At 36.6% G+C, this 26156-nt stretch overlaps 2 protein-coding genes across 5 annotated transcripts in view; one reads left to right on the top strand and one right to left on the bottom strand.

Annotated features, from left to right (window-relative positions):
• Positions 1-478: 478 nt before the first annotated feature.
• LOC129261762 (BAG family molecular chaperone regulator 3-like) lies at positions 479-18643 on the bottom strand. Of its 4 annotated transcripts, none has more exons than XM_064101391.1 (3): positions 18515-18643; positions 15255-15678; positions 479-6852 (listed from the first exon to the last, which is right to left on the bottom strand). In XM_064101391.1, exons 2-3 carry the CDS (start codon positions 15495-15497, stop codon positions 5593-5595), a joined length of 1503 nt encoding a protein of 500 aa, XP_063957461.1. In that variant the 5' UTR covers positions 15498-15678; positions 18515-18643; the 3' UTR covers positions 479-5592. The 4 variants fall into 4 exon arrangements, with proteins under 4 accessions (XP_063957461.1, XP_063957465.1, XP_063957457.1 ...); XM_064101395.1 differs by having other exon boundaries at positions 15255-15651; XM_064101387.1 differs by lacking the exon at positions 18515-18643 and having other exon boundaries at positions 15255-17083.
• Positions 18644-18784: 141 nt separating this feature from the next.
• LOC129261752 (coiled-coil domain-containing protein 127-like) overlaps positions 18785-26156 on the top strand; it is a 14160-nt gene continuing 6788 nt past the window's right edge. Inside the window, exons 1-2 of the mRNA XM_054899797.2 lie at positions 18785-19412; positions 23901-24050. Coding sequence (XP_054755772.2) covers positions 23924-24050 — 127 coding nt within the window. The 5' untranslated portion in view covers positions 18785-19412; positions 23901-23923. The remainder of the gene's footprint in view (positions 19413-23900; positions 24051-26156) is intronic.

The following is a 26156-nucleotide window of genomic DNA, read 5'->3' as shown; positions in this document are numbered from 1 at the left end:
GGCCGATCGGGGGAAATGTAGGGGGAAATATATTGCCACCACCCCCCCCCCCCCACTTGGCAAAAGCTGGATCCACCCCTGCTCTTCTCTGAAACAGGAAAAACCCAAAATCTGACTCACATTCTTCTCAATTTTTTTAAAATCTTTATAAAAGGGTAACATGTAGGCCACTAAGCCTACTGTTCACATTTTTTTTTAAAGTTTTCATCCAGTTCAAATGTCAAGTCGCCATATAATATACATAAATTCAACAAATTTGTTTTGCAGATTCAATTTAGACCCTTTGAAAGATTTAAAGCCCAAAAACTGAATCCATTTTTTTTTCGAGAAGCATCATATAACAAGGAGGCTATTTGTAGATTAATATTTGTTATCTACAGGTAAATTCTTTAGACGGATGCAAATTTTTAAATCCGATATCAAATACTCCTAAGAACTTTATCATAGAACAAGACAAATATATTTTCAAACAAAGATATATAGATTTCATTTCATTTAATATCAATTTTACTTGAAGTACACTTATTATATAGTCTCTATCCCACAAAATAAATATTCACACTATACAATCAAGTTTTGGTTGTGCCACTATACACACATAATATTTCTTTTGTTTTTTTTATACATCTTCTTACAAACCTTTTTATACAAATTGGCACAATTTTCCCCTATAGAAATAAATAGATACAAGTGCCAGAGGAGAGGATGTACATTTGGGTAGCCCATCTTTTGCACATTTAAGCTTGAAAGTCTTTTCTTATTCTATGTGACATGACCTGCAAGAATGCATGTAATGTACATATATGATCAGATGTTTACAGTAAAATTAAGCTTTGTTAGACCCTCTGCTTTTAAACAATTTGGAAAAGGGAATATACTGACCCAGAGAGCTCTCTGGGTTTATAAGAATATACATGTACATGTATGTAGCACTCGTCTGAAAGCAACTGCATACAGATCAAAATACATTTAAGTTAGGAGAGGGGGTACATTTTTTTAGCAACATGGTCAGTTCCACATTAAATAAGTCTATCATAAATTTCAGTATTGAATAGAATACAAGCCCTATTTTAACTTAGAAGAGGCAAACATGATCGAGTATTTGGACCATTTTACTCTCCCCAAATAAGGAAAACAAAGTCTGAGAAACTCGTTATGTGTACAATCCAAACGCGGTGTGGATTTCCAATACTAAATAATATGGTTAGACACATTATCACTGCCTATACGATGAATAATCAGGAAAACAAAGTCTGAGAAACTGGACATGTGAATAAACCTGACTGCATGTTTATCTTCCCTTATTCAAGTTTGGACCAGTTCACATTTCCTGTACTATGCATAAAAAGGAAAGCAAAGTAATGATAAACTGGTAATGTGAACAGACCAAGTTTGACATGCAATCATTTCAGATTGTGTAGGATTACAAAAATCCCTAATTTGGTGTGGAGAACCCTGGGATTCTAAAACAAATGACTCACTTTCTAAAAAAGACTCATATCATATATATCTCAATTCAAAATGAATACATGAAGAGACTTAAACTTGAAAATTTGAATTTAGTTCTTATAACCAAATGCTTGCCTGCAATTTTGTACTATTTTTGGGGGTGCAATGTGACAGCAGAAAGTCAAAGATAATAATAGCCATGAATATTGGTGATTGACAATGACTTTTGTGCATCACTTGTTTTGACACACAACAATAGCCCCAGAATAATGAATAGAATTTCCTTGGTTAGGCAGTGAAGGCACCCACATATGACCCACATACTCAATACAGTACACTGAGTGTGACTGTATATGCTACCGAGGCCTAGCTTGCCTTTTAAATGTCAAATATGTACATGAAGATCAATGACTGTCATTACTTTCATACAGAAGGAAGTAAGAAACATTTCATTGATAACTAAAAGTAACGCATTTACTGATGCATCCTTCGCCATTTTTTTTTTTTGGGGGGGGTTACAATTCTATCAAGTGTTGGATAAATCTAAAGTGAAAATGCAATAAAAACTGAAAAGAAAACCTTTTTATAGTACTACACTCATTGCCAGCTACATCATGGGTTCCAAAAACAACAATAGCATTTGAAAATTTCTTGAAATACTTCAGAGACATTAGATAAGGCAGGAAAAGCATAAATGGTGAAAAACATTTTGTTTGAGAACTAGTATTTCATTTACATATTTCTTACAAGAAATCCCATTTTGTCACTTGCTTCCTTTTTACATGTATCCCATTGAAGTATGCAGAAGAGATTTTACAAACCGGCATACACCCATTTTGGGTCAAATTTTGAAATTGAGTTTCTTGCAAATTCTAAATGCCCGTCATTAACTTGATTTGAAATAGCCTATTATGTCATGAGGTACATTCAGTTATACGAATAAGAACAAACACAGGAAACAAAACAAAAGAGAAAGACACAAACATAAACATGTTTACAACTAATAAAAATACAGTCTTTTACTCCTTCATTTCAATACTTGCCAAACAACCATGTTGTATACATTGTCAATAACAAATTAACTTAATTAGATTGTATTCTCAATTCAATTATCATTCTGTCAAAGACCCATCAAATGGACAGATATAGCTTTACATTGCACTCCTCTTTTACAGTTCTCCTTTTACATTTCAAATCTACAACTACTGTAGTTGAACCTTATTTCATTTAAAGGTCAAGTCCACCCCAGAAAACTGTTGATTTGAATAAATAGAGAAAAATCTAACTAGCAAAACGCTGAAAATGTTATCAAAATCGGATGAAAAATAAGAAAGTTATGACATTTTAAAGTCTCGCTTATTTTTCACATAACAGTGATATGTACAATTCAGTTATATGCAAATGAGACAGTCGTTGATGTCCCTCACTCACTATTTCTTTTGTCTTTTATTGTTTGAATTATACAATATTTCATTTTTTTACAGATTTGACAATAAGGACCAACTTCACTGAACAATATAGTATTAAATAATGTTAGTTCCACATGTTCAGGGAGGAATTAATCATTGTTTCACTTGACAATGAGGAGAAACTTAGAAGATTTCATATTTCATAAAATAAAATACAAAAGAAATAGTGAGTGGATGATGTCATCAGTCTCCTCATTTGCATACCGAACAGGATGTGCATATAACTGTTTTGTGAAATTATGAGTGAAACTTTAAAATGTCATAACTTTCTTATTTTACATCCGATTTTGATGAAATTTTCAGTGGTATGCTCGTTGGATTGTTCTCTTTTTATTCAAATCAACTTTTTGTTGGGGTGGACTTGACCTTTAATTTCAGGCTTGATCACTCACATAGTCCTCATCTGACCTTCAATGTGTGCACAATGTGGAACTAATTAGCAGTTCATGTTTTAAAAAAATATCAGGTTGGAATAGGAGACATGCTAATAACTTATTCTGACAGATATTTCTTTATTATTAAAAAAAAATTAATCAGCTCTTTCCATGACAAATTTCTTTAGATTGTTGAAATGAGTACCTGATATGCGCCTAACTGCATGAAAGGTGTGTTTTTTTTAATTCTCTCTGACCACGACAAAGCAAAAAACAACACATTCAATGAAAATTCATGGAGATAACATCTTGCACAAACACACATGTACAGACATTCGGTGGCCCGGTGAACTCATCAATTGAAATACAATGTAGATTCATGATGGATACATCATTTTATAAAAGTCAAGGTTTGCACCTAAGACTAATGTCTGTTGTGTTATTTTATGTGAATTACGACACAACTGACATGATGTACAAGCTCTGAAATTTGTTTATCACAGGGTATTGGGAATTACGCAATTAGCATGTCTACCATAATAAGGGGATGTATAATCTCTTAAAACATGATTAGGGTCACATGGGTGACACCTTGACCATTAAAGGTATCCGGATATTTTACAAACACATGATAACCTTGTTAGCTCCTTTGCTAACCATTCTTATAAATTACTTCCTCTACATATTGTACTACAGATTGAGCCTTAGAACAAAATTCCTTCTTAAAACTTTGATTATCTACAAATTAAAGATCCAAATTTAACAGAAGTTCATGAACACAAACTGGCCTGTATCATTTTGAAGTTTAAATTGAATACAGGCATAACCCTTGCAGCACAGAAATCTCACCGACTTCTAAAGATGAAATTCAATTTGAAAGACGGAAGATACATGCTTTGCATGTTTTGGTCTATCATGCTTCTAATTACAAGCCTTTATATTCTGATTTAAAATATCGTTTAAGCAATTAAGGCCACCTTTGTTTAGGGCATATTTCCATGTTACAGCTCAAATCAAATAAAAAGGGGCAGTACAAATCTCCAAAGCCAATGTGAGATCATTGAGGCCAATTAAAAGGCCATCTATAACCATAGCATTGGATTGGATTACTTCGAGCTCTGCAATTGTAGGACATTTAAGGTCAACTTTGGCACATAAAAATATATTCAAAAAGCCCTGAACCATTTTAAAAAAAATACATATTTTTGTTTACCTGAACCACTTTATTTTCTTTGTCATAAGTTGAATGGAGTCCTTCAATTTTTATTATGTTTCAATGAAAATGTAGATCCATTACCCAAAGCCACCACAACCTCTCTTTTATAACTTTGTAAATTGTACATGAAGAGAAAGAATAAATAAATAATGAATACATTTCTTTAATACTATGATTAATAATATAAAGGATCTCTGCACACAGGTTGAATACATCATTTCTGCCTAAATAAAAGTTGTGCGAACTTCAAAGTCAAGTACCCAAATGACAGCATGTAATCCAAGCAGTTTAAAGTTAGCGATGCAAAATATAAAAACTTTGAAAATTTAGAATAGGTAGGGATTTGTGTTTCTTATTCTTTCAAGATTAATATATTGCTCTTGAGTTCAGTGGCATCTACTGATTGTCAAGTAATTAAAAAGAATCATATATATATGATATATATATATATATATATATATATATATATAAATATGTTGTAATGAATACATTAGCCTATCTCTCTAAAGACAGCATAAAATCTCCTTGGCAGTTTTAAGGTATCAATATTTAGGCTTTAAAAAATGTCATAACTTTGACGTGGATATGTTTCCATTACATCTAATCAAAACACATTCAAGGCAATCCATGATTTGGCAAACCTGTATCATATTCACTAGTCTAGCCTCTATGTACTCACATGTAAATCAAAACAGCAACTACAACGTACAAACCAAAACCCTTGTGCAGTTTCTGTGATTAATAAAATGGAGCAAAGCCAAAAGCGGTTGAAAATAAACATGTAATTAAAGTAAGTCTGTATGCAATCTATCATAGCACACATTGCATCAATTGACTGTGCATGCACACTTGTAGGTTTCTTTCCAAATGTAAACAATAATTTACAACAGAGATGACCTCAGTATTAATATCAAATTGTTATTCTTAGTTCCGATCCACTCAAAAACAGTCTAAATGCTGAATAAACTGAGAACGAAATTTCAAATTCGAAGAATCAAATACTACTGCCACTAACAAATTTACACATTTACAATGTGAGAATATATTACATTCAAATTGATAAAAGAGATGAAGAAATGCTAGGCTAGCTATTGCCACTGCATTTCTTTTCTAAGAAGTCAAGATATCCCTGGGCTTTATGCACTGCCTTCTTGCGTTCATTCCGTACAGTGCTATCTCCATGTGCATCAATATTGTCAAGACGGAGTACTTGGCGAGTGAGGAGTTCTTCAAGTTTCAGATACGATTGGTCAGTCTTTGATCCTTGAAAGGTATCCACTTCATTTCCCAGCTGAGCAATGATGGTCATGATGTCAAATATTTCCCTTAGTTCCTTTGGATGCTGCAGTGAAGCCTCTTCTTTTTCACTGGATGTAGCTGGCTTTGGGTCGATATCAATGGTCTTTGACGTTGCCGTCTTTGTCGTCTTGTGCTGCGTTGCCGGTTGAGTCCTGGGCGGTGAATGTGCTTTACGAGGGGCACCATGGAACGCTGTTCTCGTCTGCCCCCCTCCCCTTGATGGAGTCTGGGAGTGACGCTCTTGACTGGATGATGATGATGATGACCCTTCTTCGGTGAACTGTGGAAGATCTCCAGAGACACTGACATTCGGTAGCTGAGGCGATGCAACGGTCGGGGTCCTTTGCGGTTTGGTACCAGCTTGTGAATGGGCACGGTGATTAGCCTGAGATGCCCTTTGACTAATCAGACTCTCATGAGGGTAAGGAGGAACAGGAGGCGGCACATGAGGAAAATCACTATTCTGTTGGTTGCCCCCACCACGTAGCACCTGAATGGGTATAGAGATCGGGGTCTGGTGACCATTAAAATTCCTCATGGAACTGGTCATCCCGCTCCTCGGCTCTGGACTGCTGCTTCCGGAAGAGGATCCATCATGCTGCTGCTGCTGCTGCACATGGATTGGAACAGTATATGCTTGACTTCCATTGGGTCTTCCGTTGCTTGGGTGTTGGTGGTGTGGCTGCTGGGGTGACATCGGTCTTGCATTGGACCTGACAGCTCCACCCCGTTGCAGGACACTCCCCGATGGCTGCAGGGGGGCTCCTCCTCTTCGGCTCTGGCGTGGACTATGCATCGTGACTGGCCTCTGGATCATGGAACCCATTCTCCTGCTGCTCTGTGGACTGACCATGCTCTGGTTGACGAACTTGCCGTCTACGATAGGGAACTCCCGATGGTGGTTCTTGGGGCTTGCACTTCCTCCATGCTCTACATGAACGGGTCTATTCTGCCAGTAGTACTGCTGTTGGCTGGTAGGAGTTGGATGACCATGGTGGGGGGCTGACTGGACATACATATTGCCAAAGGAACTGTCATTCAAAGGCTGAAAGATAAAAAGAAAATTTGAATAATACTTAAAATCAATAGAATTTCAACAAGAATCTGATCTTTTTCAATTAGTGATAAAATAAAAATGTCAAAATCTTGAAGAAGACAAATGAGGAAAATAAACTATTTTCTCAATTACATAATGTGCATGTAGGTCTACACCAGTTTAAAGACCTAAACAATTGAGAGAATACATTATTGTTTTGGAGGGTCAACCTTGAGAAGCTGAACTCCTAAAGTGAAGGAATACACTGTATATTCAATATTCTATTGTACAACTAAATAATTCCCATTTCCCAGTCTGTTCAACAGATCAATCATTTTCTACTCGGCAAATCTTACCGTCATGCTCTCAAAGACAGTAAGTAAAAAAAAAGAGAGAAGTCAACAACGTTTTCCTGACAAGCATGCCTATGTCTCACTCGAACATAATGAAAACAAATATCTTTTCAGCAAGTTTGACAGATACATGTAATACACACCAAAAACTGCTGAGTATTTGTGCCTATGATCCTCATTCAAAACAAACTGTATCCAGACTTCTGTATGAATCACAATAAAAAAACTGAATAGTCTGTGTTCCAACAAACTTGATAGACTCTGTGTCGGTCCAAGCAATGAATGTAGTCAAGTTAAATACACCAAGAGAACATGAACAGAACTCTTTGTGAACTAGCAGCGTGGATCAAAACACATATATATGATGTCCGAGTGCTGCAAACTTAAAACTGGCTTGAACTTAAGAACGCCAAGTCTTAATAAGCACAAGGTTGTGCTGTAATCTGTGGTGCTTCCTGCCAAAACAGGTTTGGCAAAGACACCACTAGTCTACGCAAACAGACTTCCTTAGACACCAAAGTACTGAATCACTCTGGCACTATCCTCATCAAAGCTACATGTACATGTACACACACTTTACGTGGGTTGGAATGCACAAATTGAGGCTCTTTTTTCCTGTCAAGACTAGGGGTAGCTGTAAGATTAAATCTGAATTTGGCACAACTGAGTTTGAGTGCATAAAAGAATAAAAATATTTTACATGTATGACATACAGGTACACTGTAAGCTACATAATTGTTCAACAATACTGTAGGCCTACAGGTTACACATGCTTAAGTTTGATTTCAAACCTTAAAAACTCCTAGGTCAAAGTGCATTTCAGAACCATATTTCTTTGAAGTTCATCCTCTTCTTGTGTTTCAATATCACAAGCTATAATACTGGACCATTTATACAGTGCAGCTCTACTAAAAATATACTCTATCGCACTTTACATTTGGTATAATATTATTATCCTGGCAGTACTTAGCCGAGCCGCTCAAGTATTTGAGGAATTTCTTCCGACAGGGTATCCATTCACCTCACCTGGGTTGAATGCAGCACCATGTGGGTGAATTTCTTACTGAAGGAAAACACGCCATGGTTGGGAATCGAACCCACGTCCCTTAGTTTGAAAGACAATAGTCGTAACCACTAGACAACAGTGCCCCCACTATAGTACTACATGAGCAAATTAAGGTCAGGATGTATTCTTCAGTCAATGTATTTACTTTACAGTTTAAAAGAATTTTAGTAACAAATTTTATCGATGGATACCAAAATGATCAGTGATTTCTTTGCTCACAGAAAAAAGGAGGGGGTAAAAAAAATGAAGCCTATCCCACCCTCTCCCTTCTATGGCTTGTATGTGTATAGTCCTGTAGATCTAAAATCTAAATACAATATAATATACTTTATTAAGTATTTTGATGGTTTAGAATTACTTTTAGTTCACAACTTAGAGCTCCACATCAAATGGTTAGATCAGAGATTCTTTGCTCATAAATAAAAGGGAAGCCTCCCCCCCCCCCCCCCCCCCCCCGGTGCAGAGACCTTTAGTGGTTTGTTTGTGTACAAATCTGTAGTTCAAAATTTTCCATGTGAACAGCCTCTATTATATCGCTTGTCTTTGATACTGCCTTGTTCTCATAATTTTGTATTGAAATAACTGCCAGTGCATGAAAAGAAATATTCTAAAAATCGTAAAGTACAGTAAAGGGCTAGGCCATGGGTGTAGATGTTGTGAATCTATTGTTCAAGGGGGGATGATCTAATGCATCATCCCCCCACTCGAATAGTATGATGTCACGGATCGACACCAGTGAAAAAAAAAGTTGGCCTATTAGTTTAGTTTTAAATATAAAAATAAAATATTGTGAACTATTTTTACTTAATCTTTAGACAGTCATATCATATTTCATCTTTATCCTGTTATGCATATGAGATAAAATGTACATGTAATGTTGAATATTATATTGTGTTCCAAATCGTGAAATATGGGACATAACGGTGGACTGGGCAGGGTCATATGGGACACGGGACAAATTGCTGACATACGGGACTGCCCCATGAAATCCAAGACGTCTGGTTACCCTACTGGCATCTACTCTTTCATATAGGGGGCCTACATATCACCTGTGTTACATGTATTCCTGTTAAAATAAACATCATTTTGAAATGTCATAATTTTCTTATAATTTTACATCATATTTTGATAAAATTTTCAGCATCACGCTCGTTTTATTTTCCTCTATTCATCCACATCAATGAATAGGGTGGTGGTGGTGGTGATTTTTTTTTTACCTGATTGCTAAGAAAGCATGAATGCTTGTAAGCAAGCAACCAGAGGACCGACGGCTTAAGGTCCCCTCCGAAGGACCTGGTACTGAGGATTAATGCCTTACCAAAGGGCAGTAGCGCACCAAGTGGGAATCGAACCCGGGTCACCGGAATACGAGTCCCCCGCTCTACCGACTGAGCTGTCGCGCCTTCATTTATTTATGAAGAAACAGATAATTAAAACTTAAAAGATACATCATTCATACATAAAATGTAGGTCCACATCCATATTTGAAAGTCAATTCTCTGAGACTACGGGCTTTCCCTTCTGACTTCAAAACAAGGATTCAGTCCCTGGGGAGCATTTGATCTTAGTGTTTTTCTCATGTGACAGGCTCACGGTGCTTCCACCTGGCTAAATTTGTCCCCAAAACAGGAAGCCAGGAAGGGGAATCAATTTAGCAACGCAAGGAGAAAGGGGTGGGACTACGTGTAGAGGGAGGGGCATAGTGGTATGAGACAAATGTCAGGGTCATTGCTTCACAGGATATGCGAGGGACTAAACTGTGAATAGTCTACGGCATGACCTGAAGATGAGCAATGGTGATGGTATCAATCCCTTGTTCAGCTTGGCAAGGTATTCTACCAGTAGATGTTGGCCTACTTGATGAAGGAGAATATGTAACATACCAGGGAGGCTTGGATTGAACAGCATGTACACGTACACTAACGTGTACTGTATTGTAATGTAATACACTGTAATGTACATGGTACATATTCTAGTAGTACAATACATGTACGTGTTATATGTCAAATGACATCCAATTTTTTTAAACAAATACCAAACTATTCATTAGAACAATTGTCTAAAAAAATGTGCTTTAAAAGTACAATAAAATGTACCAATTATACCCAATCCACCAACGGAAAAAAAAATTACTTGAGAAGTTTCCTTTGTTGGAACAATGTTATGCAATCTAAATACAGTGTTGTAGAATGGGGGTATACAGAACATGACCCGTATCTACATGTAAAATGTACAGTAAACATGAAAAAATATTCATTGCATAATAATGCATATTCATGTGAGTGGCCCAGGGTCACGCTGACCCTATCACTATCAGCACATTTACATATTATTAGACAATAATCACACTTCGTCCTACAACTCAGGACGTCATTATCAGTGAGGGGGCTATTCATTTGACATAAGCTGCACCCTTTAACTACCGGTATTTTCTATCGACATTTGCCAAAATTTGTTGTGTCATACAATTCAGGGCTTAATTTTTTTAATTAAGATAATTTGATTAAAATTGCTGTCTTGTGAGTAATACATGTAGGTATATCCATGAGCTTATTATCAAATCTACAAAAATTCAAATATTAAAATTTACAAAGTAAAAAAAAAATAATAATAATAAGGTCAGATACATGTAGCATCAATTCTTCTGATTTGAACTGATGCGCATTATTAAATCACAACTTAGATGTAACTCATAACTAAATATTCTACATCACATTTCAATGTAATTGTCAGTATTAATTATTATATTCATTTATTTTTTCCTCTCCTGTTGGAATGCACCTACATGTAAGTTGTATGAAATGGGGTTTCTGTTGAATGATGTTGATGCTTTGCTTTAAAATTGACTTGTTATTGTGATTGTTGTATTCATTTGGTCTCTCTTGAACATGAAGCAAGATGTTTGTAGACCCATGTAATGTATGTGGGTAGAATACGAGAATTTACAATATGTGAAAGCCTAAAATAATCATCATACAGATATCTACTCAATATGTATCACATAATTATTTCCTATCCTATTCTATTCATCAATTTCAAGGAAAAATATGGAAATAGAGAAATGTTCTCATGCAGATGCACACTGTAGGCTACTACATGTACATGTCATACTGGGAACCATTGAAGAAAGAGTGCACAATCGAACAATCTATACAAAATACAACTTGATTTCCAACCAATATCAGAGACTTGCCCTTGATTTATCAAGCATTTGCAAATTATGTTTACTGCAACAGGCCCCTGTATGTAGCTGTAGGCCTACATGTATTGTACAGTATCTGTATGTCTTCATTATAATAGCCCAGAGATTGGTGGTGATGTACAACTGTATATCATGTACAAGTATGAATGAAGAATAATTTTGTACGTAGGCCTATAAAACCTGTACTCACTATAAAACGTGTACAGGCCTACAGTTGGACCCCAGCCTGCAAATTTCATTCGTTATTCAGATCACTGGCACAGGACAATACATGTAACGATGAAGTAGAGTGGAGCGCTGTATAAAGGTCAAAATTGTTTCCATTTAATTGCCCCTGTACTCACATATTTTTCACCTCCCTGCATGGGACAGAACCAGAAATCAGTGTTTGCTTTGTATGAATTGTGACACCTCCAGTGTGATACATATCTTGTATTGTAGTTGTAGTGTACATGTACACACAAATAGGTCACCCACTTTAATACCAAACATAAAATCTAAATCTCACTTACAAATGTATGCATGACTCAATCAACCAACTGTTTCTCATTTATATGTGAATTGTGAATAATTTTTTAAGTGTATATACAATCTTCAAATGTATTAAAGTAATAATCAATGTAAACATTGCACAATTAGTCTTCGGACTACAGCATTGTATTCTGTTTTATATCTAATAAACCGAATTGAATTGAATTGAAAATGTTGCTAATTACATGTAACTCTGCATCTTATCTATCACAAATTTTTAATTGTGTATCTGGACATTTTGCTCTTTATGTTGGCCTACACATACAGGTACATGTACATGTATAGGGCCTATTATCCATGCACAAATTTGTGGGTACAAGGGCGTATACAGTAGGCTGGTTTGAACATCGGAAGGTGGAACTTGGTGTACATGTACACATATCTTGGGGAGGTGGAACTAAAGTTTGGAAAATCAGCTGTCGAAAGCAGAAGTAGGGGTACAAATTTTGTTTTGCTTTTCAGTGTACATGTAGGAACTCCTCTGCCTCAGCAGGAGGGTGCACAACTGCACGTGCACCCAATGCACCTCCCCCCCCCCCCGCCCCCAGGCCTACGCCCTTGATGTACGCATACATGTACATGTATATGTACAAGAGAAGTGGGGTTTGATCAAAGTGTTTGAGAACACAAACCCACTTAGTTTGGAACAGGGCATGACAATCATAGCAACAAAGCTCTGCAACTATTTTGTATACAAATTATGAGATATGAGGCAGTAAAAAAATGTTGCAAAGGTGTTCGTAAACATCAAGCAAGCGACCTTCATTTAAAGTAGCAAAAATTCATCTTTTAATTAAAACATTTGAGCATGTATAAAAACAAGGTGGTAAAATAAAAAATGATAACATTGCATCATTGCAGACTAATAAGATAATATGACAAGTAGAACGCCTTTGGCAGTCTCACCTGAATTAGGCCATTCAATATAGCAGCAGTAATTAACTTTAAAAAAAAATGAATGTATGTAAGTAATCATTCACAAAAAACACCATTCATATGATAAGAAAAATACTATGTTCTAAATGACCTTTGACCTTGATCATGAGACCTGTACATGTAAGACTCAGTGATACTTGATTACCCTTACATGTCTGCCCACGTTCCATGAACTAGATCCATAAATTTTAAAAGTTATGAAGGCAATTCAACAAATAATATGGGCAAAGTTCATTGACCTTAAATAACATTGGCCTTGGTCACGTGACCTGAAACTCAGACAGGATGTTCAATGAACTAGATCCATAAACTTTCATGCAATTATGATGGCAATTGACTTAACCTCGGTTACGAATTCGATGGTGGTTCCCCAAACATGGCCTATTAATTGACCCTAAATGACCTTTGACTTTGGTTCTGTGACTAGTAGTCTCGCTCTGCGATGCAGGCAAGACAAAAAGTTTAAGATCCACAAATTAAAACAAAACAAATTGTCACCCATCAGAAAAATATGACAAAGATATCATTAAATAAAACTTTAATTATAAAATAAAAACAGAACTCAAAATTATTACCATGCCATGAGTATGTCCATGCAATTTTGGAACTACATGTATATAAGTAAATGTGTACACAAACAAAAATGATCAGCTTAAACACATAATAGACATTTGTTGTTACGTAGAGGTACATGTACACAGCTTGATTTCAAGGGAAACAAGTTCAAGAAAGTACATGTAGATGAGAACATGGTCTTATTTGTGTGAGACTTCCATTCCAAAATATCCAATATTCAATTGTGGTCAACTCTCTGACATCATTATGGTTAAATCATTTTCAGCAAAATTACTTGCTACATGAATTGCAAAGGGAGATTGGTACATGCAAAGCCTCTTTGTCTACATCATGTACAGTGTGTGAAAATATATTTCATATTATAGACCAGTCTACAGGATTTCTCCCTAGGACAGCAACAGCATAATGTTAATCCATTATAAAGCCAAATCCAGGTTTTACAGAAATGCTTAGTTTCATATATATTTTATTATTAGAACTAGACAATGATGCAGGCTAGGCCTTAGGGTCATCCAACTTTAATAAAAGTTCATTGGAAACTTGCTCTCAGTTATATTCTCGTAATTTTTCTCATTTTTGTGAGATCTTTGGCACTTATAAGAATATAAGGAACATTGTCAACTGAAAAAATTTGTGAAATAAAAAATAAATTAAAGTTACATGTAGGTGTGCAGACATGTGGCCCCCTTTAATATTGTACATTTATCCTTAAAATTGAAGGAGTTTTGTTTCCAAATATTTGTTAAAATGTTTTCATCCTAAAAAGACAATGAATTTGTCACTTTAAATCAGCAAAGGTAAGCGACCAGCAATTTGGCCCACGATTGCAGTCAAATTGTCCATGATCATGATGATTACGGTACATGTATGATGTAGGATGGGTGGGGTGGGGTTTGGATGTCCAGACACTTCAGCAGATAAAAACATCAGCTTTTGCTCTGTATTCTCTCAAAAGTCATGTAATAGCAAAAATAATTGTGAATGTTTGTGCTCTGTAATACTGTCTGATATTACTTTCAATTGATAAATGAAATATTGATTGCAAGTTACTGCCTTTCTTGTCCAGAAACACAACATCTTATTCTGGGTATTAACTTCAGTTTGAGGAAAAACCTTCTCTCAAGACAAGTTACCCAAATAGGGACAATATGCCACAGCATAGATACATAGATCTAGACCTGGCTTAAGTTAGACAGGAATCATCATCGTTAGAATTGATCACCAGATCTAGAATAGAAATGGAAAGGTCCCCTGGTCTGGTCTGTCCCTGTCTGCGCAAGGCTCTGTGTCTGTGCATATTTCTAGCAAAAGAAGATACGCGACAACCATAGACTTAAGTACACATGAATTAGTACAAAGATATGCAATAAAAAATCTGACTAAAAATGGTGGTGGTAAAATAATGTTTTTTGGCATTTCACGTGACAGCCTCAAAATGCAGCCTCTTCATCAGAATCCCCTAATCATGATCATGTGTACTGTAGGGCCTAAACTCTAAAGTGAATGGGTGCACAGAATTTTTAAATGGGGCACCATTAATCAATATGAAAATGACGGCAGAGGTTTTTCCAAGAAACTGTTGATAGTTTATCTAAAAATTTTGGCACAATTAAATCATAAGATTAATAAGAATAAGAATTAAGATTTTATGAGTCAACAGTGGCCATGGACATGGTCAACTTTTCAGCTTTTCACCAATTGATAATAAAATCTAACTCTTAGATTTGACTTGGCCTTGTTTGCCTACCTGCACATCAGATCCAGCTTGAGAATGATTTCCATTATCATAACTTGTTGTAGTTGAAGTTGTATTCACACCCTTTTCATCTCTTGGATCCTCCCAAGTTGTAGCACGAGCTGCATGGTTGACGAAGAACGGCCAACCTGTTCCCGGATCAGTCAACATTTCCCAATTTGCTGGAAGCGGATCGTCGATGGTAATCGGGCGAATTTTCGATGGTTTCTGACTAAAACCATCGCGTTGATCCATTATGTACTCCTTTCTGTTAACCCAGTAAGTAGCATGTTAATAAAGTAGAAGGAGTTACGTTCCAGAGTGATCGGGCAGTTTCTCAGTCTCACTCTTCTTCCAGGTTCTAGAATCCTCCGGTTGGATGGAGATCTCCAGTTCAGTTACGTTGGCTCTGTACGTACATTGTATACATAATATACTGGACGAATTTTAGTCGTATTTCAATACCTCATAAAAATATTTCACTTATCTTCAAAATATAATGTTTGATTTATCGTTTAATTTTATTATATTTCAGTTTAATTTTTCTTCTTATAACTTCATTGAATTTTAAATGTTCATATTATGTGAGTCACTTTGAAAATTTTAAAATTATTTTCTCTTTCCAGATCACAAACATGTATTAAAATACAACGGTCTAGCACAAAGGCTATACCATTTTTTTCTCCCAAGTCTGTTCATGAAACTCATTTTGATTGGCGTAAAAGATGCCCTTGTGGAACTAATGACTAATCAAATTCTCTGTTAAGAATTCCACTCACTCCCGCGGGGACGTACGTACGTAAAACTGTAAATACGGAAGCGATTCCAAAATCCTATGGCTATGCATATGTACGATAGTACAGTTTTGCACAGAGCTAGCGATATATACACGTACGTGCAGTCGCCGCTGGCTAACGTCAGCTTAATGGACGACGCCATATTGCCAGATTCAGGCAGATTTGGCCCGCGCCCTCTCCGGCTAAAGCTCGAACGCCATTCACCCATACACTAATTCCCCTTGATTACCGTTGTTAAAAACCTCTGTCATATCTTTTCCAGCATTTTTATGAATTAGCGATTGATGTTTTTCCGTTTATCAGATATCCTTCATTATACACATATTTTTTTCATATTTATAACATTTTTATTTTAATCACAATTTTAGTCCAAACGCGGGTCAGTTTTTGTTAACCCACGTTGTTTGTGCATGCCCACGTATAGCCTTACGCATATTGAAAGGAATGATGTTGGGTCGAAAAACAGAATTGTTATTGTTTGTTCCTTGTTTGTTGGGGATGAAACTATGATGGCGACCAGTCACGTTTGACTGTACCGCCAAATAGTTAAGATTAATTAATTAAGGTCAAGGTGAGATAAGAGAAATGAGCAAGGGGCATTGTGGTGGGGGAGAGGGAGGGGGGGGGGGGGTTACGAGGGCCGAGTGGGGATACAGTTTCATCATGCAGTACAGGGCGTCGATGAACACTTTTATTTTTTTCTCCAAAATATGGAAAGTGACAGAATAATCAGAAAAAGGTTGATTGGTTCTGATTTTGAAAAAAAAACAGAATTTATCAAGATTGCTGTTATTCTTCATGGTTGTAGAATTTAATTTAGTTTCTCTGATAAGTATAATTCTTTCAAACAACTCAAATTTTGATTAATCGTATTTCATTTATTTCACTTTTTTCTTTCGCCTCGTTTTTTTTTCTTCCAAAAAACCAGGGAGCTGAAAAATATGAGAGCTAGAACCTAAAGATATGGGGTAGCTATGACGTTGGAGGGGGCGCAGCCTCATGCACTTGCAGATCCAAATAAATTTTCACAGGGGACACTTAGAGTAGCCCCTATTTCTTTAATATTATTTTTACAAGCAAAAAGAAGTCAATGAAGACATCGGGCCACCGACAGCTGCCTCGTCAAAGGGGGGGGGGGGGCGGTCGATTATTTTGAGTATTTTTTTTTCATTTTGTCCTCAATAAGGGGGGGGGGGTTCAATTAATTCTATATACACTTCTATTGTCTTTATATATGGGGGGGGGTCTGCTACTGAGCATGTTTTTAAAAGGGCTTAATAAGGGGCTTAATACAACAGAAATTGTACGATTTAATACAATAAAATGTATCATCGAGGTTAATACTAAATTAATACATAATTAATAATTGTTTTAATTGAAAATGAAAATAATAAAGGCACCCATAGATCTTAACATCTCATAAATACAGGCCTAAACCTGTATTGGAAGTTGAACAGGCATAAAGTATAAATGTTTAGCTATATAGCTGATGCTTTGATCCCGCAACCAAATAATGTTATCATAAACTAGTAGATGTTATATCAGTCATGTCAGTGGCGTAACAAGTGAAAATAATTGAGGGTACTACGATATGGCGTATCAGGCAAAATTTATAAAATATATAGTTGCAAGCAAGCGACATAAGCATAATTTTGACTTTTGGTTACAAAAATCCAATTGAACAATTTCGCAAGATTCTCTTACCTTTTCCTTTTTTTTCTTGTTCGTGAATTGGGGACCCCACCCCCCCCCCCCCCCCCCATACAGCACCACTCTTTGTTGTCACTGTCTAAAATTTGATTTAAACTTTGAGAATTTGAATTTCTTATCTAAGTAATCCAAAGGGATAAGACAAAAATATTTGCAGATTACTTATTTCAAAGTATTTTTATACCTATAACTCCCCAACTCTGCTCTAGCTGCACTGCACGTTGCCTAACGGCCTTCCACCAAAGGGCCAGGCCGACTCGCCCCGTGAGCAAGTGACCGCGTTCGCGTAAGTTCACCCGAAGCCATGACTAAATTCTGACCATAAACATCACCTAACTAATCACTCTCTGACAATATTTCAAAGTATCTTTTATTACAGTCGATCCTTTGGGCCATTAAACGATAATATTTCCAATGTTATCATGACAAACAATTTTAATGAGATAGTGGCATTGTAGAAAAAACAAATTTATAAGCACGAAATGGCACCAGATAAATCATCAAACATACAGCGCAGCGTTCGGGACTGGTGAGTGGTACGGCTCTCTTGGAGTTTTCGCCCCGACGAATTCGGCGAAAACGCTACCATTGCGCCGTGCGAATGTTCAATCTGCGGCTCTCAATCAGAGACTTGAATGTCTCTTTTTGCATTATCGAAAATGTATCATAGACTTTGTTTGATTTGTTTACAAGTAATTAAGTTGCATATCCGTCGTGATAATTAGGAAAATCCATGATGTCTTCTTCTAATTCTGTAAAAATTACCTCTTCAAAGTGCCTGTGTCAGAAAATTGCCGGAAATCGTAAAAACTTGCCTAAAATGTCTCTTTTTGAAAGTTCATCCATGGTCTGGAAAAAAATGTTATAATTTATGTAGACGTATACCGTAAACAAATACATCCTCGATCACTGAAATGAAGTGTTTGCTAAGCTTTTGTATCTCAGACCGCGTTACCATGGCAACTTGGGAAAACCTTTATTTTTTACTAATAAAATTCAGGTTTTAAGGGTTATTTTAGAGACATAAAACTAACCATATTTTGAAGTATTGGGTTTAAATTTCACATAAAACTGAATTATCTATGTTTATACTTTCGTATATGAATATTCATATTTCTTGTAGAATCCTAGTTTTTGATTGGTCAATGTTTCAGTCATGGATAATAACTGAGCGTTAAAAAATCTGAAAATGCGCATTTTATCGGCAACCAACAAGCAAGATGGCGGAACACATTAAGTTGGCGCTATGCACGTACGTAGATGAGACTGATGAGTGCTTGTTATCGAGACGCGACGCTGACCGGAAAATGCGGCGCGGAGAAAGCCTGGAGCTCGAGCTGGATACACTGGATCTCCAAATAAATGGCAGCCATAGCATCAGGATTCTGGAATATAGGGACTAGTAGAAAAGATCTAAGTTAGAGTTCTAACTTTAGCATCTGTAAGACTGTAAATTGTCCTCGACGCGGCGCCGACGGTCTCGACTTTCGACCTATCCCGAGTGAGGACTGCTGGCCGGAGGACGGGTCGGATCTGTCCCTGGTGCCGGTGGAAGTTCCACGCAGCTGCGGCCGAGGCACAACTTGCTATCTTCATGAGATGTGACTCAGGCCCAACATCTACAACTACGCTGGCGATGCCTGCATACATGTAGACCCTACAGGTGCGGTAAACAACAAATTTCTTTCCACTGCAAATTAACCAAGAACAATACAGTTTGAAACATAACAGGGGTCAGTGGCCGGGGGAGGGACAAGAGCCAAAAATTTCCCGGTCATATCAATCACGGAACAGGCAAGCAATGGCATCATGAGGCAAAAATTTTGAGGGGGCGATACATGTATCCGGCAAAAAATAAAAATGTGAGCGAGCGAGCAAAAATTTTGACATTTTTATTACAAAAATCTAATTTTGGGATAGATTTTAACATGAAATAAAAAAAAAGAGATTTCACCCTTCTCTCTTTTTCTGGTATGCCACGGTGAATAGGATTTTTGTTATTATTGTGCGCATCAGGGCGAAGCTCTATATGCTCGAGGGGGCATGGCGCGTGTGGCAAGAAGTAGCTTAACAATAACTTAAGCCCCGAGCGAGTGAGATAAAAAAATCACTTTTTCATGAGAATCTAACATGAAGATAGATTTTGACGTGATATTCAGGAAAATATAATACACTTTTTCTTTGCTTTTCTTTCTTTCCTCCCTTTTTTTTTTTGTTTGGTTGTAGAACTTTTTGGGGCCATGGTCCAAACTCATCCATACAACAGTGCTATGTGAGTGGAACCTCTTGATATTAAAGCCGTTTTAAAGCCCCGGAACCTCTTGATATTAAAGTAGGGTGTCTGAAGCCACACTGAAAAGTCTCAGCATAAGACAGGCTGATTTAGGGGAAAATATGGCACATTTTTTTCGGGAAGTTCAGGCTACTAGAAAAATGTGATCTGAATTGATTATTAACTTGTGTTTGGCATGTATGGAAAGAGAAAATTCAGGGGCTTCTTTTTACAGTAAGGACAAGTTTATATGATCATTTTAAATAAGGATTTAGAGATAAATTGCAAACCCTTATTTGTGTGTGTGTTGAGATTGCCATTTCCCCATGAAATGAAATTTCTGTTTTGCACAATTTCTTCACTTTGTCGCAATTTTTCATTGTGATCTGGTTTCCAAATCTTTATGAAAATCATACCATCAGAAAGAGCATAAAAAATCCTATTGGACTCTTTATGGACAAGTTTTTGGCATTAATAATAAATTTATAACAGCTCTCGGAGGCTAAAAACTTGGATTTGTGTGTGTCCATTTCTTAACTACACAGTCTCACAGAGAAATGCTGAAAATTGACCTAATTTCATTCTTCTTTTTTGCAGCCAATAATCGGATTTTTTTCAAAAATGTTACATTTCTGTCAGTCTGAAGGTAATTTCTCTTCAAATTCACAAAGAAAATGTGATATTTTTCTCCAGACACCCTAATTAAAGCCATAAACCTTACAGATGGCTATTAATTTTAATCGAATTGCGTGTGTATTTATGTAGCTTTCACACAACACATAAATTCAATGCAGTTGTGTACCGTAATCATCCAAATATTTTTCGAGGGCACACCATAGCAAATGTGGGAAAATTTGTAAAAATTCGCCAGCGAGCGAAGCGAGCGAGAAAGAAAAATGGCCTTTGAAATGGAATTCTAATTATGTGATAGATTTTTACATCATAGCAAATATGTCATATATATTTTTTTTCATTCATCTCATTTCGCTGCCTCCTTTATTTTCTTTTATTCCCCCTTGGCTGTGTAACCACCCCCCCCCCCCGGTACGCCAGTGCTTCAACGCAAAGTTTAATGCAGGAAGGGTCCATACAGGGGCCGTTATAGAGCCCTTAAAAGGTTACAGATGAAGAGCCCCCACTGCACGGGGTCTTGGACAGAGCCCCCGGTAGCTTTGGAGATTAAGAAAGATTACGGACTTTCATATGACATTCAATATACCATCCATCTTTCCTTCTCGCTCATTATCGTCAATCTTCGGCAGCCCAGTAGTTTTATCTTGTCCCTTTTCTTTATTTTCCAATTTAGATTTGGGCTCATTCCATTCTACCTTCATTTCCCGCTTTTGTTTGCTTTTTTGTCATCTTTAATCTATTTCCCTGTCTTACTTTAATGCTAATGTATTTGTATATCAGGGAGAATTGTTCTTTCTCACTTGTCCTTCTTTCCTTCCCTTTCCTGTTTTCTTTCCGTTTTCCCTTTTTATGTTTTTGTTAGTTTTCTTTTCCCTTTCCTTCTCCCTCTTTTTTCTTTTCCCTTTCTTTCTCCCCTTTTTTTCTTTTTCCCATTTTTTTAATTTTCCCAGTGAACTCTGCTGGGGGGGGGGCAGCTTGGCCCCCCCCCCCCCCCCCCGCCTGTTACGCCACTGCATGTAGACCAAGAGTCAATGTTTGTTATTCTAACTAAGACGAAGTGATTAAAAAAATATATTTATTGTCTACTTCCATTAAGGTGTAGTCGAGTCTAGAGTCTAGATCTATAGTATACTAATATGATTTGCAAGGTATGAATTTTAAATCTAAAGCTCATGAACAAACGCGAACTTCAAAGGATTATATTCATACTTACCTAGATCTAGAAAGGATGGTCTGTACAAAAGCAAGGCTTGCTAAACACGTATCAAAGATTTTTTTTTTTAAACGGATTAAAAAATGCATGATAAACTATAATTATAAAGCAGGTTGTCTCGTAGTCGTAGAGTATCTGTGTATTTGGGTAATTATTAACAAAAATAGGTCTAGACTATATGTAGACAGCTGGCAGCCGTCTGTTTCAAGGAGTTTTTTTAACATTTTTAATTTTTTAAATTTCTCCTCGCTTGCGATCAAGTAGCCGCCATTAGGGGTTAATGCAAAATCCCCCTGACGGTTCTTGATTCTTGTCTTTATTTCATAAAAATATATAAAAAGAACTAGACCAAAATAAAGATTATTATTCCATTTTAGCCTAAAATGCACCAAAATGGGGAAAAATAAACTTAAAAGAAAAAAAAACCAAGTGACTTACTTCGGCTGTCCTGCAACTCCCACTTCCCTGGTTTATCCGAACTTAATACATAAACATATGGCCACTGACTCTCTGTACAAATCGAGTTAGAACTTCGGTCTCTTGTTATTGGTGAGTGGAGCCAACGGAGTTCAGCGGAATAACCAAAGTAGAGAGACTGAAGCTTTTGGTCTAGACTTACCTCAAGTGATGATTGTGCAGCCTCCACTCCACTTCACTACCGCTACACCACACCTACCCGAACATCAAGGTCCAAAACTCCCTCTGATACTCCGAGTGGCAGAGGTGGGAAAAATGCATATTTGTTGTAAAAAATCCTACACTGAAACTAGCTTAAAAAGAATAGGAAGCTTAATTTCTTACTTTTTCATCCTAATTCCACTCCATATCCATCCTCCGGTTAGCCTCAAAATTTGTGATTTAGAGCCAACATCGAGTTCCTCACACGTATAAATAATTCGCTGCCGATTTCAAAACATCGCATGCGCATGCATGAGGGTCCGAGCTCAGACCCTCGCGCATGCGATGTTTTGAAACGTGTGAGGAACTCGATGATCATGGTCAAAGGTCATGTTGGGTAAATGGACATGGTATTTTATTATGAGTGTTTTCTTTTGTGAATAATTATTTAATAGCTGTTTTCAAAGTCAGCACTGCTGCTATATTGAATTGCTTAATGCAGGCAAGACTGCCAGAGGCATTCCACTTGTGATGTTGACAGGTGCGCTTTAGATTTGGGCGACATGACACAAATGGAGTGAGTTGGAGACACAAGGCCATATGAAACCTATTCCAAAGCATGGACCGGCCTGAAAGTTTCAGGAAATACAGTAATCTTTGTAGCATCTTGATATCCAAGACCTGAATTGTAAATGCTCGAATACATGTAGAGGGTGCAAGATATGTTTGATTTGAATGTTTGAATTTTCATAGAGAATCGCCAGTTGAAAACAAGATCAAACAGTTGATCCAAGTTTTTAAGATTGAAATATTAGATGATAACTAAATATAGTTCACATGATCGACCCTTGATTTTCCAAAGCTAAAGGCAGGCATTAATCGACAGTTTATTTGCATGAATCTATTTGGTCAGCACACATGACTCTTTATAAGTTTAAGAGTTTCTAAGTTTCTGTTATAACAGAATACACTATTTTGAAGATTTTGGGAAATCATTCACATATGAAATAAAAAGCATGGGATGCAAAAGGGAACCTTGAGGTAATGCACATGCGATGGGTCGCATGCCTTTTATTTCAAGACTAACTCTTTTTATTGCATGTATTGTGCTTGCCACAGCAATTTTTTTGAGATGTTAATGGAGATAATTTTTTTTTTGGAGGGGGGATTAATGACAAGTACATGCCACATTCCCTTATATCACAAGGTATTTTAATAAATGAATGTAACATTAGGTTCCATATGAATATGTACCAAAATACTGTGTGGCTCAAACTTAAAGATTTATAGTGAGAGATTAAATTTATCCCTTGGTACTCTACATAATGGTAAATCTTAATGTTAGTAGTTCTGATATTTGATTGTTATTTCATTGTGTTTTATTTTTCTTCTCACATTTGCTCAATCTCTTCTAGGTTCCACTGCTAAAATTAAAAAAATGAATATTATGAATGATCTAAATATCCTGCCTGATCCACCGGAGACCTGGCAAGCAAAGATCAGCAGGCTCGTTCGAGATGTTTTTCTTCCGTATGCAGTTCCTTACGTCATTCCAGCTTTTCTAAGTGAGAATTTCTTGCATCTTCTAAGCCTTTCTTCTTCTCTAAGATTTTATCTATGGTATACATTACTCCTAGTTAATTGAATTGTTTGAAGAATATCTATTGTGCTACGGAATAAATATTGGCTTCAACTTCAAGCAATGACTGCTTTGCATTACCTCCAAGATATACGAACATTGCAATTTCCCATTTTTTCTGAAAGCTAAATTTTGGACCCTAAAGACCCAGACTAGAGCTAAAAGTGAAATCGACAAATGGAAAAGATATAAGCTACATAGTATAACAATGTGAGTTTTATGCATACTCTCCACTTGAGAGCTGACTGTTTTGCGTCAAATTAAAAAGACTCTATTGGTTTTGTGAAAAAGGCTTGATAAAGCTTCTTCACAGCCTGAATTCTGTGACGTGAATCCATAGGTTTGTATGTCAAAAAGATGACTCTTTTTTTTTCCAGATTGTTTTAGATATTTTATACGCCCGTCTCGACGGGACGAATTATGGTATCACGCTCGGTGTCCGTCCATCTGTCTGTCTGACCGTCCGTCCGTTAACTTTTCCTTGTAAACGCGATAACTTCAGTTTAACTTAAGTTCCTAGGCTCATATAATTTGGTGTGTATGATACTAGCATGGATCCCAGGAAGCCCATTGACTTTGCGGTCAAAAGGTCAAAGGTCAAGTTCACAGTGACATGTTTTCATCGTACCCTTCTGCAGTCCTTGTAAACGCGATAACTTTAGTTTAACTTAACCTAGGCTCATATAATTTGATGTGTATGATACTAGCATTGATCCCATGAAGCCTATTGATTTTGAGGCCAGAAGGTCAAAGATGAAGACACCACCTTCTACTTTTCTTGCTTGACCAATAACTCCATTTTCTGTGTTACAGACGGGCGTATTATGTGCTCGCCTTAGCGACACTCTTGTTGCAATTTACAGAGGAAAATGACACTTAGTCTCAGTTGTTGTCCTCCGGACAGGTCGTGTATCCAGACAATCAAATTCAAACAGCCATTAAAAAAAATTGTAAGCCGTAGTGTAAGCCAATATTATAGAGAATATGCTGATTACGATTACAATTTTTCAATTGTTTTTTTTAATGGAAACCTACATGTACAACTGTTCAATTTGTTGTTTAAATTCTTATGTTAGGAAAAGTTGATACATATAATCTGATCTGAATGCAATTCTGAGTACAATATAGCTTATTTCGAAGCCCAACAAATTTATGACATTAAGATTTGCTTAAATTTCACAATATAGTTATATTCATATTCTGGTTGATATGCAATTGAGGAGACTGATGACATCATCACCTCACTATTTCTTTTGTATTTCATTACATGGATATGGAAATTCAAATTTTCTCCTCATTGTCATATGAAACAAAGTTTTATTCCTATGTTAACATGTGTAATTATTGTTTTTTGTGGTTTAAACACGAGAGTCCTTATTGTCAAATCTGTGAAAAATGAAATATTGTATAATTCAAACAATAAAAAATAGTGTCACTGTGGGGGACATCATCGACTCTCTCATTTGCATATCACTGAATTGTGCATATAACTTTTGTCAAAAATAAGTGAATTTTAAAAATGTCATAACTTTCTTATTTTACACCCGATTTTGATGAAATTTTCAGGGTTATGCTTGTTTGATTTTTATACGCCCATCCTACGGGACGTATTATGGTATCACGCTCGGTGTCCGTCCGTTCACTTTTGCTTGTAAACGTGATAACTTTAGTTTAACTTGACCTAGGCTCATATTATTTGGTACGTATGATACTAGCATGGATCCCAGAAATTTGAGGTCCAAAGGTCAAGGTCACAGTGACATGTTTTCATCTTACCCTTCTGCAGTCCTTGTAAACGTGATAACTTCAGTTTAAGTTAAAGGTAAATGCTAGTTTTGGTAACGATATCAAAATGAGTTCGTACAGAATCCAATGAAATGACCACCAAAGTGTCTGTTTGTATAAATAAAACGCATGTGCCAAAGGATTCTGGAAGAAATTGTGTAATTGCTGAGAAATCAGCAAATAAGCACAGGATTCGGGTAGAGCGTCGGGCCCGACGCTCAAAGCAATAATTATACACTGTCCCACG

The sequence above is a fragment of the Lytechinus pictus genome, chromosome 1 (assembly GCF_037042905.1).
Source record: "Lytechinus pictus isolate F3 Inbred chromosome 1, Lp3.0, whole genome shotgun sequence".
Lineage (NCBI taxonomy): Eukaryota > Metazoa > Echinodermata > Echinoidea > Temnopleuroida > Toxopneustidae > Lytechinus > Lytechinus pictus.
This window is presented reverse-complemented; position numbering and strand designations above follow the sequence as displayed.

What these genes read in the sequence shown, in the direction of transcription:
- LOC129261762 (XM_064101391.1), bottom strand. Translation starts at nt 15,497, where the DNA reads ATGGATCAACGCGATGGTTTTAGTCAGAAACCATCGAAAATTCGCCCG. An exon ending in AAGCTGGATCTGATGTGCAG is followed by an intron (nt 6,853 to 15,254) that starts GTAGGCAAACAA and finishes TTTATCTTTCAG; the next exon opens with CCTTTGAATGACAGTTCCTT.